The sequence below is a fragment of the Scylla paramamosain genome, chromosome 9 (assembly GCF_035594125.1).
Source record: "Scylla paramamosain isolate STU-SP2022 chromosome 9, ASM3559412v1, whole genome shotgun sequence".
NCBI lineage: Eukaryota > Metazoa > Arthropoda > Malacostraca > Decapoda > Portunidae > Scylla > Scylla paramamosain.
Genome location: NC_087159.1, coordinates 22,025,172 through 22,040,291, shown reverse-complemented (window position 1 = coordinate 22,040,291; position 15,120 = coordinate 22,025,172). Strand labels below are relative to the sequence as shown.

At 38.0% G+C, this 15,120-nt stretch overlaps 1 protein-coding gene across 8 annotated transcripts in view; it reads right to left on the bottom strand.

Annotated features, from left to right (window-relative positions):
* Positions 1 to 15,120, bottom strand: part of LOC135103715 (mucolipin-3-like) — a 374,712-nt gene that overhangs the window by 118,929 nt on the left and 240,663 nt on the right. For 7 of the 8 annotated variants that reach the window (XM_064010341.1, XM_064010338.1, XM_064010339.1 and 4 more), the window contains exon 8: positions 13,016 to 13,114. The exons of the other annotated variant lie outside the window; for it this stretch is intronic. In XM_064010341.1, the coding sequence (XP_063866411.1) occupies positions 13,016 to 13,114 (99 nt within the window). The remainder of the gene's footprint in view (positions 1 to 13,015; positions 13,115 to 15,120) is intronic. 8 annotated transcript variants of the gene reach the window in all.

Sequence of the window (15,120 nt, the reverse complement as noted above, 5' to 3'; positions counted from 1 at the left end):
ACAGACAAGGCCCCTGTACAGACTTAGCAGCTGGGGTGGGAAAGAGGGGGTGAGAAAAACTGGCACAGACAACACAGAATGCTTAACTTCATTAAAGATACTTTAGGTGGAGATGAGATGTGAAGTTTTCAGTTTAGATTATAAGTAAAGGATTGATGGAGGAAGTTGAGGGAGATATTTGAGTGTCACTGAAGAGGGGATGGTTGTCTGGAAGGTTGTGTTGAGTTGATAGATGGAGGAATTGAGTTTTTGAGGCATTAGACATTACTAAATTTGATCTACCCCAATCAGAAATTTTAGAGAGATGAAAAGTCAGGGATTCTGTGGCTTTTCTGCATGAGCTGTTTACTTCCTGTAGGGCTGGACATTTATGAAAAGACATGGAAAAGTGCAAGGTGGTATCATCAGTGCAGGAGTAGATAGGAAAAGAAATTTAGAAGACCATTGATGAGCAATAGTTAGAGGGTGGATAACAGGGTAGAACCCTGAGGAACACCACTGTTAATAGACTTAGGGGAACAGTGACCATCTACCACAACAGCAATAGAACAATCAAGGGAAATGCAAGATGAAGTTACAAAGAGAAGGATAGAAGCCCTAAGAAAGTAGTTTGGAAGTCAAAGCTTTGTGCCAGACTCCAACAAAATGTTTTGGTATGTCTAAGGCAACAATGAAAGTTCCACCGAAATCCCTAAAAGTGTGTGTATTTTGTCTTCACATCTGGAATGATGCAGTACTGTGGCTGTACAGTACTACATACCATCACATCTAAAACAATGTCTCTCTCCTCACCTCTCTCTCTCTCTCTCTCTCTCTCTCTCTCTCTCCCTCATCTCTCTCTCTCTCTCTCTCTCTCTCTCTCTCCACTCCCTTCCTCTCCTCTCCCTTCCACTCTTCCCTTCCCATTTCCTCCCTCTCCCTTTCCTGACCTCCTCCCTCTTCCCTCCCTCCTTCCATCCATCTCACCCATCCACCACCCTCCCTCCTTCCATCTCTCTCTCTCTCTCTCTCTCTCTCTCTCTCTCTCTCTGTGTGTGTGTGTGTGTGTGTGTGTGTGTGTGTGAGAGAGAGAGAGACAGAGAGAGAGAGAGAGAGAGAGAGAGAGAGAGAGAGAGAGAGAGAGAGAGAGAGAGAGAGAGAGAGAGAGAGAGAGAGAGAGAGAGAGAGAGAGAGAGAGAGAGAGAGAGAGAGAGAGAGAGAGAAAGAAAACAATCATGAGGATTGCAAAGTTGAATGAGACTGACTGAGGATGAAAATGGATGGAAGGTGCATAAATGCAAAGGAAATGGAATGCAAAGGAATGGAGGAAAAATGAATACTTATTCCTCAATACTTCCTCTCTCCCTCTAATTCTTTACTCACTCCTCACCCTTGCTGCTTACAATTATTCTTTCTATTTTCTCCCCATCTTCCCATCCTCCATTTCCTTGCCCCATGTAATTTCCTTGCTTGTTTATGTCCCTTCTCTCCTTTTTCTTTTCCTCTCCCTTCCTCTTTTGTCTTGTCTCAAACTTCTCTCCCTATCACCTCCCTCCTTATCTGTCAGAGAGAGAGAGAGAGAGAGAGAGAGAGAGAGAGAGAGAGAGAGAGAGAGAGAGAGAGAGAGAGAGAGAGAGAGAGAGAGAGAGAGAGAGAGAGAGAGAGAGAGAGAGAGAGAGAGAGAGAGAGAGAGAGAGAGAGAGAGAGAGGATGGATGGAGGGAAGGAGGGAATGGGGTGGGAAGGAGTGAAGGGAGAGGTGGGAAGGGAATGGTGGGGATGGAGGGAAGGGAGAGGGAAGGAGGGAAGGGGAGGGAAGGAGGGAAGGGAGAGGAGGGCAGGGAATGGGGAGTAGGGAAGGGAAGGGAAGGGAAGGGGGGGGGAGAGAGAGAGAGAGAGAGAGAGAGAGAGAGAGAGAGAGAGAGAGAGAGAGAGAGAGAGAGAGAGAGAGAGAGAGAGAGAGAGAGAGAGAGAGAGAGAGAGAGAGAGAGAGAGAGAGAGAATTTTAGTATTAGTAATATTATTAGTAACAATATTTGGGCTTAGTATACATTTACTACTGCTTCAGCTCTTCACCAATAGGCCTAGGCTTACAGGCCTAGGCGTCTGCACTATGGCCGTTTTAGATGCACAGTAGTTATCAAATATTTTTTTTTTCAAGAAAAAGTGCATTTGATGAGCTGGCAAACACGGTATTTAAATTACTAGTGTCAGTGTATCACTTCTTTCTGTGGGGCTCTCCAAGGGATCTCCCGCCAAATATGTCACAAATAACACTCCTGCACTTTTATTCTATACATGTCCAACATTTCAGAGTCACTCAGGTCATCAAAAACATCCTTATGGGGCTGATAATTCTTGAGGTGGTGGGCTTGAGCTTGATGGTCGGACATCTTTGTTTAGTTAACTTAGTTTTTGCGTAACTCTTAAAGTTCAGCAGATTCCAGACCTGTCTTAAATTTAAGACCTAGACAAAGCACAACTTGGGAAGTTAAGCATAAACTCTAACCTCTATAGTTAAGAATCTTTGTTAATATGGCTCCAGTTTTCTTTGTAGTGAAGTATGGAAGTTTCCTCTCACAGCCTAGCTGAGTTGGGTTACAGAAGAACCTCACCACCTCAGTGACAGTGCATGTTATGTACACTTAGAGAAAGGGAGATTTGTGACGCTCTTGCCCATCAAGACCCACTTAGCATTCACTCACTTCCTACTTTTTGCTCTCTTTCACCACAGTAGTTAAGAGGAAGTCTTATCTTACCCAAAGGGATGAGATACTGGCAAAAGCATGCCAGATATCAGCTGAGAGCAGAGCACATGCATCTGTGTGGCATGCCCTCAATGGAAAAATGAAGTGTGCAATGTTCCATCTAAGAGATTCCAGATGCCAACAGAACAAGTCATTTATGAATCTAATGCTTGCAATTATGGCTCAAAATCATCTACAACTCAAAACACATTATAATACTTGGCACCTAAAAATTCCAGAATTACAAAGCTATATATGGTTGAAAAGCATGTGGGTATCCCTTTAAACTTTAGTCTCATATCTCAAAACTAACTTATTGCACTATTGAGAAATATTTCTCTGCCATTTATTGTCATATTGATGATTTTGGTGTCATAAAAAAGGGAATTAAAATAACTAAAAAGTTACATGACAGAATTTTGATTTTCTTGTTTTTCTAGCTTAAGAGAAATATCCAGCTGAAGAAAGTTTTTATATTTTTTTCTCAACGAAACCAAAAAATGAAAATTCTATTACAGAATTTTCTTGGAAAACCATCAAATCTTGTGATAAGTTTTCAAGAAAATCCAAGAAAAAATGCTGTCAAAATATGCACAAATCTAAACCTCAATTTTCTGTATTTTAATTGAAAAAACTATTGCTTCACATTTAATGAAATTTACACATATAACTTATCTAAAAGAACTTTATAGATCATAAAAATTTAGTCCAGTTTGGTTCATGAATGACGAAAATGGAAAATAACTTGGTTGTCCCCTCAAACACAATCTTCTCTTGTTATTCATGGCTATTATGTTTTCTTAAACACCTATGAATAAATACTCTTTTTAGTAACTTTAACCACAAGTAAGTTGCCTTTAATCACTACTTCCCATGTCAAATAAGGAATATCTATTCTTTATTTTCCTTTCTACTTTTCATATATAGAAATGATATACAGCCAGCCCTCAACATTCATTGGAAGTATTAGGTAACATCTGTGAATGTTGATAATGCATGAATAACTATTGTGCTTAAAAAAAAATTCTATATTGATGAGCCCCCTTGAAAAGATTCCTGATACCCATATGGCCTAGTTAAGTAAAGAAAAGCCCTATGTACATGTATTTAGAAATAATGAATTTGATATTCAATAAAAGAAAGTAAACCATATACATTATGGTGTGGCCTCTTGCTCTATCTTTCCTGTTCCTTGGTATCATCAGCACGAATGCCAATACTGTGTTGCCCTGATACACTTTACCCTTCTGCCTCCTTCCTTTATCATACCATCATATCATATAATATCATATCTTTATCATATCATAACTCCACCTCCTTCTTTACAGTCAGAATATTCTTTGAGCACTTAAGTGTGTCACTTTCAGGTGTCTTGGTAGGTCTCATTGTAGCTATGGTAAAAATATGATGATATTAACATGAACGTGATCACAGTGAGTGAGAATGAGGAAGAGACAGCTGGGCGGCAGTGAAAAATGTATATACACAATATACAAGCAGTAGCAAATGTACACAATTGGCCACCAGAAACATGCCAAATTGATAAAACTACTAGGCAGTGGAAGGAATGCGGGATGGTATGGTGAGTGGCATGCAAGTCTCTGAGATCATATTGTAGCCTGGTGATTTGAACTGATGGCAACCTGTGAAAAACTGAATTTGCATAAATTACCCTTCTGGTGCTAATCAGCAAATGACTGATCCATGAATGTTGAAGGTTGCCTGTATACACTATGTATACCTATTCACAAGAAAACAAAAAAAGAAAAAAATGCAGATATTATTCTTGTCATACTACATATACATAAGAGCCATGTATAATAAGCATTGACATAGCATGGCATTAACCTAGTGTAGTCTCTCTCTCCTCTCTCTCTCTCTCTCTCTCTCTCTCTCTCTCTCTCTCTCTCTCTCTCTCTCTCTCTCTCTCTCTCTCTCTCTCTCTCTCTCTCTCTCTCTCTCTCCCTCTCTCTCTCTCTCTCTCTCTCTCTCTCTCTCTCCCTCTCTCTCTCTCTCTCTCTCTCTCTCTCTCTCTCTCTCTCTCTCTCTCTCTCTCTCTTAGCTAGTTAAAACACTTCTCTACTGACAGTAAAGAAAGACAATATAGTGAGCTGGGATGTGGATGAGATGTGTACGCAATATGAATGGAAGGTGAATTCAAGAATTGGTACCATATTTGCTGGTGCAGTAGACACATTTTTCTTAAAAAAGAAAAAAAAAAATCTGATAATTACTGTGCATCTAAGGCACCCATAGGTCTATAGGTGTGGAGTTGAAGCAGTAGTAGATGTATACTAAGCACAAATATTGTTACTAATAATATTACTAAATAAAATTCTCTCTCTCTCTCTCTCTCTCTCTCTCTCTCTCTCTCTCTCTCTTTCTCTCTCTCTCTCTTTCTCTCTCTCTCTCTCTCTCTCACACACACACACACACATACAGAGAGAGAGAGAGAGAGAGAGAGAGAGAGAGAGAGAGAGAGAGAGAGAGAGAGAGAGAGAGAGAGAGAGAGAGAGAGAGAGAGAGAGAGAGAGAGAGAGAGAGAGAGAGAGAGAGAGAGAGAGAGAGAGAGAGAGAGAGAGAGAGAGAGAGAAACAACAACAACAACAACAACAACAACAACAACAACAACAACAACAACAACAACAACAACAACAACAACAACAACAACAACAACAACAACAACAACAACAACAACAACAACAACAACAACAACAACAACAACAACAACAACAACAACAACAACAACAACAACAACAACAACAACAACAACAACAACAACAACAACAACAACAACAACAACAACAACAACAACAACAACAACACACACACACACACACACACACACACACACACACACACACACACACACACACACACACACACACACACACACACACACACACACACATACACACACTGTGGAATGGGAGTTTGATGCTGGAAAGGATAAGTTGGTGAGGAATACACTAAATACAGTCCCAGTCAGTAATGAGGAAATACATAAGATGATGGAAGAACCTGATGTAAATAAATCAACTGGTCCAGATGGAGTATCAAACTGGATATTGAAGGAATATAGGGAACAACTGCCTGATAAAATTCACAGTCTAGTGGTGACATCACTATTACAGGGAAGAGTACTGAAAGACTGGAAGAGAGCAAATATTACACCACTATTCAAAGGAGGAAATAAGGAAAACCCACTAAATTATAGACCAGTGTCCGTAACTAGTGCTGTAGGAAATCTATGCAAAAGAACAATACAGGAAAGATGGATGGAACACTTGGAAAGAGATAAAGTTTTGGTAAATTGTCAATTTGGATTTAGGAGGGGAAGACCATGCTCCATGAACTTATTGTCCTCTTATTTGAGGGTAATTGATATTGTGCAGGAGAGAGATGGATGGGTGGATAGTGTCTACTTAGACTTAAAGAAAGCGTTTGACAAAGTACCACACTAATGATTGCTATGGAAGATAAAATTTATGGAAAAATTGGAGGAAGACTGCTAGAGTGGATGGAAGATTATCTGGATGATAGAGAGATGAGAACAGTAATACAAGACCAGAATCTGGATGATAGAGAGATGAGAACAGTAATACAAGACCAGAATTCATCTTGGCTGAAAGTAACTAGTGGTGTCCCACAGGGGTCAGTGTTAGGACCAATAATGTTTATAATATATGTGAATGACATAAATGAAGAAATAGACAGTTATATGAACTTATTTGCAGATAATGATAAGCTGATGAGAAGGGTAGAAAATGTAAATGACTGTATGGAGCAAGATGATTTAAATAAGATAAAGAGATGGAGTAAATCTTGGCAAATGGAATTCAATTTAAGTAAATGTAATGGAGTTTGGTAAGAGTAAGAAAAGAATACAATATCATTATGAGATGGATGGTATGAAGTTACAGAAATCAATAGAGGAAGTGGATTTGGGAGTAACAGTCAGAAAATTTGACTCCAGACAGACACATTGATGAAATTACTGGAGAGACGATGAATTTGTTAAGAAGAATAAGGATGGCATTCTCATACTTACATGAAGAAATGATAAAAAAGTTGTTGATTTCCATGACAAGACCAAGATTGGAATATGCAGCAGTGGTGTGGTCTCCTCATACAAAGAGGAATATCATAAAATTAGAAAGAGTACAAAGAGCAGTCACTAAGATGGTTCCAGAGTTGAGTAAGTCGACCTATGAAGAGAAATTAAGAATGGTGGAAATTCCTACCCTTGAAAATAGGAGAGAGAGGATTTAATAAACATCTATAGAATGATAAATGGTATGGAAAATGTGGACAAAGAATGTTTTTATAAATTTAGACACACAGAGTACAAGGGGACAAAGTAAGAAGTTGAAGAAAGTTATTGTAGAAGAGACATCAAAAAATATAGTTTTTCTCACAGAAGTGTGAACAACTGGGATGAATTCAGTGAAGATGTTGTCAATGCTGTCACTGTCCATGCTTTTAAGATCAAACTGGATAGATATAGAGATGGGATACTATGAGATTACTCTCCTCCCATAAACCACAACTAGGTAAATACAACTAGGTATATACACACACACGTACCAGCCAGCTGTTTGGATGCAGGTGCCAGAGCTCCTGAAGGCACTCGCTACTGGCTCTGGACAAAACAACGAGGCCTAGTAATGCATATGCAGGGGTGAGAGGGGGTTACAGAGTGTCCTGTCTCCAAATTTAATAAATAAAAGAGTATTTTGAGGTTAAAAGGAATGGAAGGAAAGGAAGATCTAGGTGGTGCCACTGATCATGATGTGTTTGTAAACAAACTGAGTGAGGAGGTGAGACAGAAGGCACATTTTATTGAAACAAATGTTGGCTTGAGACAATTGGTGGAGGCAAGTGAAGAAAGGGATTTTTCAGAATTCAGAGAAGAGAAAGGAAATATGATGAGGATAATCAGTGTAGAGAAAGAAATAAGGTGCAAGAGGGAACTGATCTCTGGCATTCTGGAAAAGCAGGACAAACTTATTATGGAAAACAAAGAATTCAAAAAGAGGTATAGTGAATGTGAGAGTGCTCTAAAGATAAACAATGTGATGAAAGAGGCAATTGAGGAACTAAAGAAAGAAAATGAGATACTCAAGACTAATTGTAATAAATATGAAGTAACTCTGCAAGGGCTGCAACAAAAGGTGGAGGACAGTGCAGGAAAAGTGGAAGGGGCAGTATGTGAAACCAACTGGAGGAACTGAGGTGGAAGAAAGAATTTGAGGATGAAAAAGTTAGCTTCACAGAGGTGGTTAAAAAACAAATACAGGAAAACAACAAAGACACAGTAATTCAGGTAATTAAAGATGAGGAGGTTTTGGTGAGAGACACAGTTTAAAAGAAGAAATGTATGGTCTTTTTTGAGCTGCAAGAGAAGAAAAACCCAGTAAAGTCTGTGAGAGAGAGGGAAGAGAAGGAGTTGGTAAGGAAAATTATTACAATGGTACAAGATGAGAAACAGGGACTGGAATGAGAAGTGGAAGAAGCATATAAAATTGCAAAATATAGTGAAGGAGGTAAAAGACAGTTAAAAGTGAGAATGAGATCCCAAGTTGCAGTAGAGGAGATCCTAGCAAGAACCGGGAAGCTGGCTGGAAGTTCAGAATACAAGAATATTTGGGTAAAAAGAGATACAAACTTGGAAGAAAGAGAAAAAGAGAGGGATCTGAGAAATGAGGCTAAGGAAATAAAAAATGAGAGGACAGAGACAGAGAAGCGGAAATTTTACTGGAGGGTATTAGATATGAGACTAAGGAAATGGTATATTTGGGAAAGGGACAACAAGAAATGAAAGAACCACAGCAGCAGACAAATAAATTACAGGTGGTGTGAGGAGTAGTACATTAAGAGTAATGTATACAAACATAGATGGGTTACATCCAGGTGTACTGGAAGTAAAAGATTATCTAAAGGAAAATAGACTAGATGTGTTGTGCATAACTGAGACAAAGTTAAGAGAGGAAGTCCATTTAAGCTTTAAGGAAGAGGGGTATAATTATCAGATGAAAGCTAGAAAGGGAAAAGGAGGAGGAGGAGTACTGATAATGGTTCAAGATGATATATATGTGGAAGAAGTGCAATATGGAGATGGCATAGTGGAGGTCATAGGTTTAACAATCAGGAGAGAAAGGAGAAGGATCATATTAACATATGTGCCACTGAAGACTAATACATGGAGGCTAGAGGAACATAAGGAAATACAAAAGGAAGTGTTGAAGTGCCTAGACAACATGATAAGGAAGAACAGTAAAATAGTACTAGTGGGAGACTTTAACTGCAAAAATGAAAGCTGGGAGGAGATGGAAGTTAATAGAAATGTTGGACTGTGGAGTGAAGAAATGCTACAGTTATCTATGGTGAATACAATAGACCAATGGGTGGAAGAATTTACAAGATATAGAGCGGAGGAGGAACCATCTATGCTAGACCTGGTATACACACACACACACACACACACACACACACACACAAAAAAAAAAAAAAAAAAAAAAAAAAAAAAAAAAAAAAAGAAGTCCCTTCCAACCATTAAATACTTAAGCCCAATGGGAAAAAAGTGACCAAGTGGTGTCAGAAGTGGAACTGCAAGATTGGGAGGTTCTACCATGTAAGGAGGATTATAAAAATGGGAAACTAAATCACGCAAAGACAAATTTTACAGTAAAAAAAAATTCTTTGGGAGTATCGAATGGAAGAGACTTATGGAAGGCAAGACAGTGCAAGAGAAGTACAAAACATTCCTGAAGAAGTACAATGAGGGTGTGCAGAAATATGTACCTGTATATAAAGTAAGGAGCAAACATATTTGGTATAATGCCTGATGTGCAGAAGCTAAGAAGAGAAAGGATATAGCTTGGAAGAAACTGAAGAAACAAAGAAATTAAAATAATAGAGAGCAGTATAAGGAGGCAAGGAATGAGTATGTTAGAATAAGAAGAGAGGAAGAGAAACAATCTGAAAAGGATGAGGTAAAGAAATGTGAAGAGCCCAAGTTTTTTTTACAGGTATATCAATGGAAAGATGACAAGCAGAGAGACCATTGACAAGGTAGTAAAGGGAAAAAGGATATATCAAACAGCAGTAGAGATGAGTGAAATTGTGAATGAGAGTTTCAGGTCTATGTTCAATGTAGAAGGAGATTTTACAGAACCAAACGAGGAAGTGTGGCAGAGGGGTTATAGGAAGTCTTCGTGCAAAAACATGAAATTCCCAAATTGCTAGAGAAATTGGATGTCAGGAAAGCATTGGGGCCTGATGGAGTGTCAGGTTGGACACTAAAGGAATGTAGAGAACAAGTGGTGGAGCCAATCTGGGATGTAATTAACAACTCACTGATAGAGGAAAGAGTACCAAGAGAGTGGAAGAGAGCGAATATAGTGCCAATACACAAAGGAGGAAGGAGGACTGAGCCACTAAATTATAGACCAGTGTCGCTAACTAGTGTTGTGGGCAATATCTGTGAAACAGTGATCAAGGAAAAGCAGGTGAAATATTTGGAAGAGAATGCAGTTATAACATAGAGCCAATTTGTTTTCAGAAAAAGAAGGTCATGTGTGAAAAATTTCCTAAGTTTCTATACAAGAGTAATAAATGAAGTACAAAACAGAGATGGGTGGGTAGATGAAGTGTACTTGGACATCAAAAAAGCTTTTGATAAAGTTCCGCATAAAAGACTGTTGTGGAAGATGGAACATATAGGAAGACTGAGAAGGACAATGCTAAAATGGATGAAAGACTACTTAAAAGGATAGAGAAATGAGAACTGTGATCATGGACACCTGTTCAAGTTGGAGTAATATAACAAGCGGAGTACCACAGGGATCAGTGTTAGCGCCCATTATGTTCCATACATACATCAATGATATGCAGGAGGGTTTGACCAGTTATAATATAACTGGTCAAACCCTGCTGCTGATGCAAAATAATTAAGAGTAATAAAAGAGCCATGTTGATTGTATGGAGTTGCAAAGAGATATTGACAAGATTTAGGGATGGAGCAAGAAGTGGAAATTGGAATTCAAATGACATTTGATGGAATTGGGAAAGAGTAAAAGAAGATCTGCATGGGACTATAAAATGGGGGAGGAAGTAATATGAAGAGCAAGGAGGAGAAAGACCTGGGAGTGGTTTTTCGAGATACTCTGACCCCAGAATGGCATATAAGTGAGATAGTTGGCTTGACATACAGGATGTTAACAAATATTAGGGTGGCATTTCATTACATGGATAAGACTATGATGAAAAAATTATAGCCACTATGCTACGTCCCAGACTGGAATATGCAGCAGTGGTGTGGTCTCTGTATATGAAGAAAGATATAAAGAAGTTGGGAAGAATTCAGAGGGCAGCTACAAGGATGGTACTGGAGCTGAAAGATCTAACATATGAAGAGAGTTTGAAGGAAATGGGACAGCAAACTTTGCGAGTTAGAACAGAAAGAGGTGATCTAATAACAATGTATCAAACAATTAACTGCAGTGAGAAGAAAGACAAGCAGGACCTGGTGTCGCTGGAAGATGAAGCTGGACAGACAACAGGGCACTCAAAGAAGATCAGGAAGACTTAGTGTTTGAGGGACATCAAGAAGTACAGTTTTCCACATAGAACTGTGGATATCTGGAATGATCTAAATCAAGAGGTTGTTACAGCACCAAACATACATAAATTTAAGGAAATGCTGGATAAATAAAGATATGGAGACAGGACACTATGAGTCCTGCTTGAACCCTGTATTATACAACTAGATAAATATAACTACTAGTAGGTAAATATAATGCACACACACACATTAATTTTTTTTTTCAATAACTTTATCATGAAACATTATAATTTTTTTTTCCACAAAACATCTGTAAAATAGGGGTGCACCTTATGCAGAGGTGCATCTAATATGCTGGCAAATAAGGTAATTTTGATCAGTGAGGGGATAACATCAAAGAGATCCATTTTGACTTTTTTCTTTTATGAATTTACAGTACAGTGGAATCTCAGTTACCAAACGCATCCCTTTCCAAACAAATTGGTTTTCGAACAAAATTTCAAACTCATAACTGTTTCGGTTGCCAAACCATAATTTGGTTCTCATACAAAGTTACTTGATTTCAAATACTAAAAGAAATAGCAAAAGGTGTCATTTATTACTAATTTATAGTTTCTATAAATATTTCCTTAATTTTTATATATTTGGAGGAGAGACAAAGTGGGTAAGACAGAAATTCAATCTTTGAAATAAGATAAAAGTGATCCCACTGAAGAGCCTCAATGTAAAACAAACAGGGTTTGGTTGGGTAACGAGCAATCCCGAGCCACCTGTGGCTCCCTCAATGATCCACAACACCATCACTACTGCACAAATGCATTTTTCCAGAAGATTTTCCCAGTAGCAAGATGTCTACGTGTTATGATCACCTTGATTTTGGCAGTAAGTGGGTTGCTTCTCTCTGTGTCATTCTATAAAGCTTCCCTCACTAGATCAGTGACAAAGAGAATATCTTCATCTGATGGGTTCTGTGTCACTAAATTAATTCAATACATCCTTTTTGGATAAATAACTTTTGAGCTGGAAATGTTGTGGAGTGGTAATCTTAGCAATGGGAGCAACTGTCATAGGCTGTTAAGACAGGGTGGATGAATGTCTGAGAATGGATTAATCCATTTTACATTGATTCCCATGGGGAAAATAGTTTTGGTTTCAAAACATTTCGGATTTCAAATGGCATTCAGGAAAAAAATTAAGTTCAAGAACCAAGGCTCCACAGTATTTCATATCTTAATGTAAAAAAAAAAAAATAAATTAATAAAATAAATAATAATAATAATAACAATAATCCAAGCTACAAATGAAAACCTGCCAAAAATGAGAGATGACTGTTTTTGCTAGGAAGTGGTAATTAATGGAAAAAGAATTATTCATATTGATTAAAATAAGGTGGAAAGGCTACTAAAGAAATAGAAAGTGCAAGAATCACAGCATCATAGACTTATCAAAATTACAATTTATTTTCTAATGGTGGCAGATGTTGCTGAATATAAAATATCTTCTTATGGCCTACAGAGGAAAAACATTATGCAATGAAGCCCAGATTTACTTTTTAAGCAGCTGTCAATAATACAAGGCATACACACACATAATGAGAGAAATAATGAAGATCATAATGCTAACAATGTTGACAAATTTTCTAACACAGGCAAAAGCTCCTGAATATTAGGTATCTTCTTGTGGCCTACAGAGGGAGAACAATATATAATGAAGTCCAGACTTACCTTTCTGAGTAGCTGTGCACGGTACAAGGCACGCACACACATGATGAGGGAAATAATACAGATCATAATGCTAGTGACGTTGATAAATGTCCTCCACACCTGAAAATGAAGCATGAAACTGTCAACCTAACATGTAATTTGTCTTTCTCTCAAATGTGTGCACACACACACACAAATATGTCAAGACCAAGATTGGTCTCCTCATATAAAGAGAAATATTATAAATTTAGAAAGAGTACAAAGACAAAGAGCAGTCACTCAGATGGTTCTGGAGTTAAGTCGACCTATGAAGAGAGATTGAAAATACAAGAGAGAGAGGAGATTTAATAAACATCTACAGAATGACAAATGGTATGGAAAATGTGGACAAAAAATGTTTTATAAATTTAGACACACAGAGTACAAGGGGACACAGTAAGAAGTTGAAGAAAGTTAACAGCAGAAGACATAAAAAAGTATAGTTTTCCTCACAGAAGTGTGGACAAATGGAATGAACTCAGAGAAGATATTGTCAATGCTGTAACTGTCCATGCTTTTAAGACCAAACTGGATAGATATAGAGATGGGATACTATGAGATTACTCCCCTCATGTAAACCATAACTAGGTAAATAAATACACACACACACACACACACACACACACACACACACACACACACACACACACACACACACAGCTGCGCCATCCAGCTGATTGGACACATCCACAGCAGCTCCAAGGATTTACCTAGGTTTTGGTTGTACGGGGGGCCAAACTTGAGTCCTGTCTCCATAATAGGGAATTGTGTGATGTGTGAGTGCAGGGGAAGCAAAGTGTAAATTGGGAAGTGGCCGAATGGGTAAAATGAGAGAGTAGTGTACAGGTAAACATTATCAGTGATACCAACAGGGAAGAAGGCAGCTGGCACAGTAAATATCTTTGAAAGTTTCAAGGAAAACCTCAGTGTAGCCCACACAAATAAACAAATGTGGAGAATTAAAGAAGAAAATGTGAAAATATGGAAAATGTGAAAAAAGGAGAAAAATGGAGAAAAATTATGAGAGAATTGAACATAAATACTAAGGTACAACACAGAAAGGCAAGGAATGAATATAGAATAATAAGGAGAAGAAAGAAATTCTGAAAGTGACATAGTAAAAAAATACAAGGAAGAGCCCACACTCTTCTACAGATACATAAATGGAAAAATGAAACACAGGGATGACATAAACAAGTTAAAAAGAGAAGGAAGAATTTATGAAACTACTGAGGAGATGAGTGAACTAATGAATGAGAATTTTCAATCTGTGTTTACAAAGGAAACCAATTTTGTGGCACCAAAAGTGGTATCACAGAACGAGGGAATACAGGAGATACAAGTAAAGAGACAAGAAATCAAGAAACTGCTGGAAGAGCTGAATGTTAGAAAAGCTATGGGACCTGATCAAGTAAGGATGGATATTAAAAGAATGCAGAGAACAAATGGAGGAACCCATATGGGATGTGATTAATACCTCGTTGAAAGAAGGAAAAGTACCAAGGGAGTGGAAAAGAGCTAACATAGTCCCAATATACAGAAGGGGAAATAAAATAGAACCATTAAATTACAGACCAGTGTCACTTACAAGAATTGCAAGCAAGCTCTTTGAAATAGTAATTAAAGATAGATGAATGCAATATTAAGAAGGCAAAAAGATAATTACAGAAATGCAATTTGGATTCAGGAAAGGGAGATCCTGTGTCACAAATCTAGTGAACTTTTATACCAGAGTAATAGATGATAGATGGAGTGCAAGAGAGGGATGGATGGATTGATACAGTATACCTGGATCTCAAAAAAGCATTCAATAAGGTTCCCCACAAAAGTCTCATGTGGAAGTTAGAGAATGAAGGAGAACTAAAGGGAGCAACATGAAGATGGATGGAGGATTATTTACAAGGTAGGGAAATGAGAACACTAATCAGAGACACTAATTCAAGTTGGCATGAAGAGAAAAAAAGTGGGGTACCACAAGGATCTGTGTTGGCCCCTATTATATTTCAAATATATGTAAGTGGTATGACAGAGGATCTAAATAGTCATATAAACCTTTTTGCTGATGATGCAAAAATAATGAAAATAAT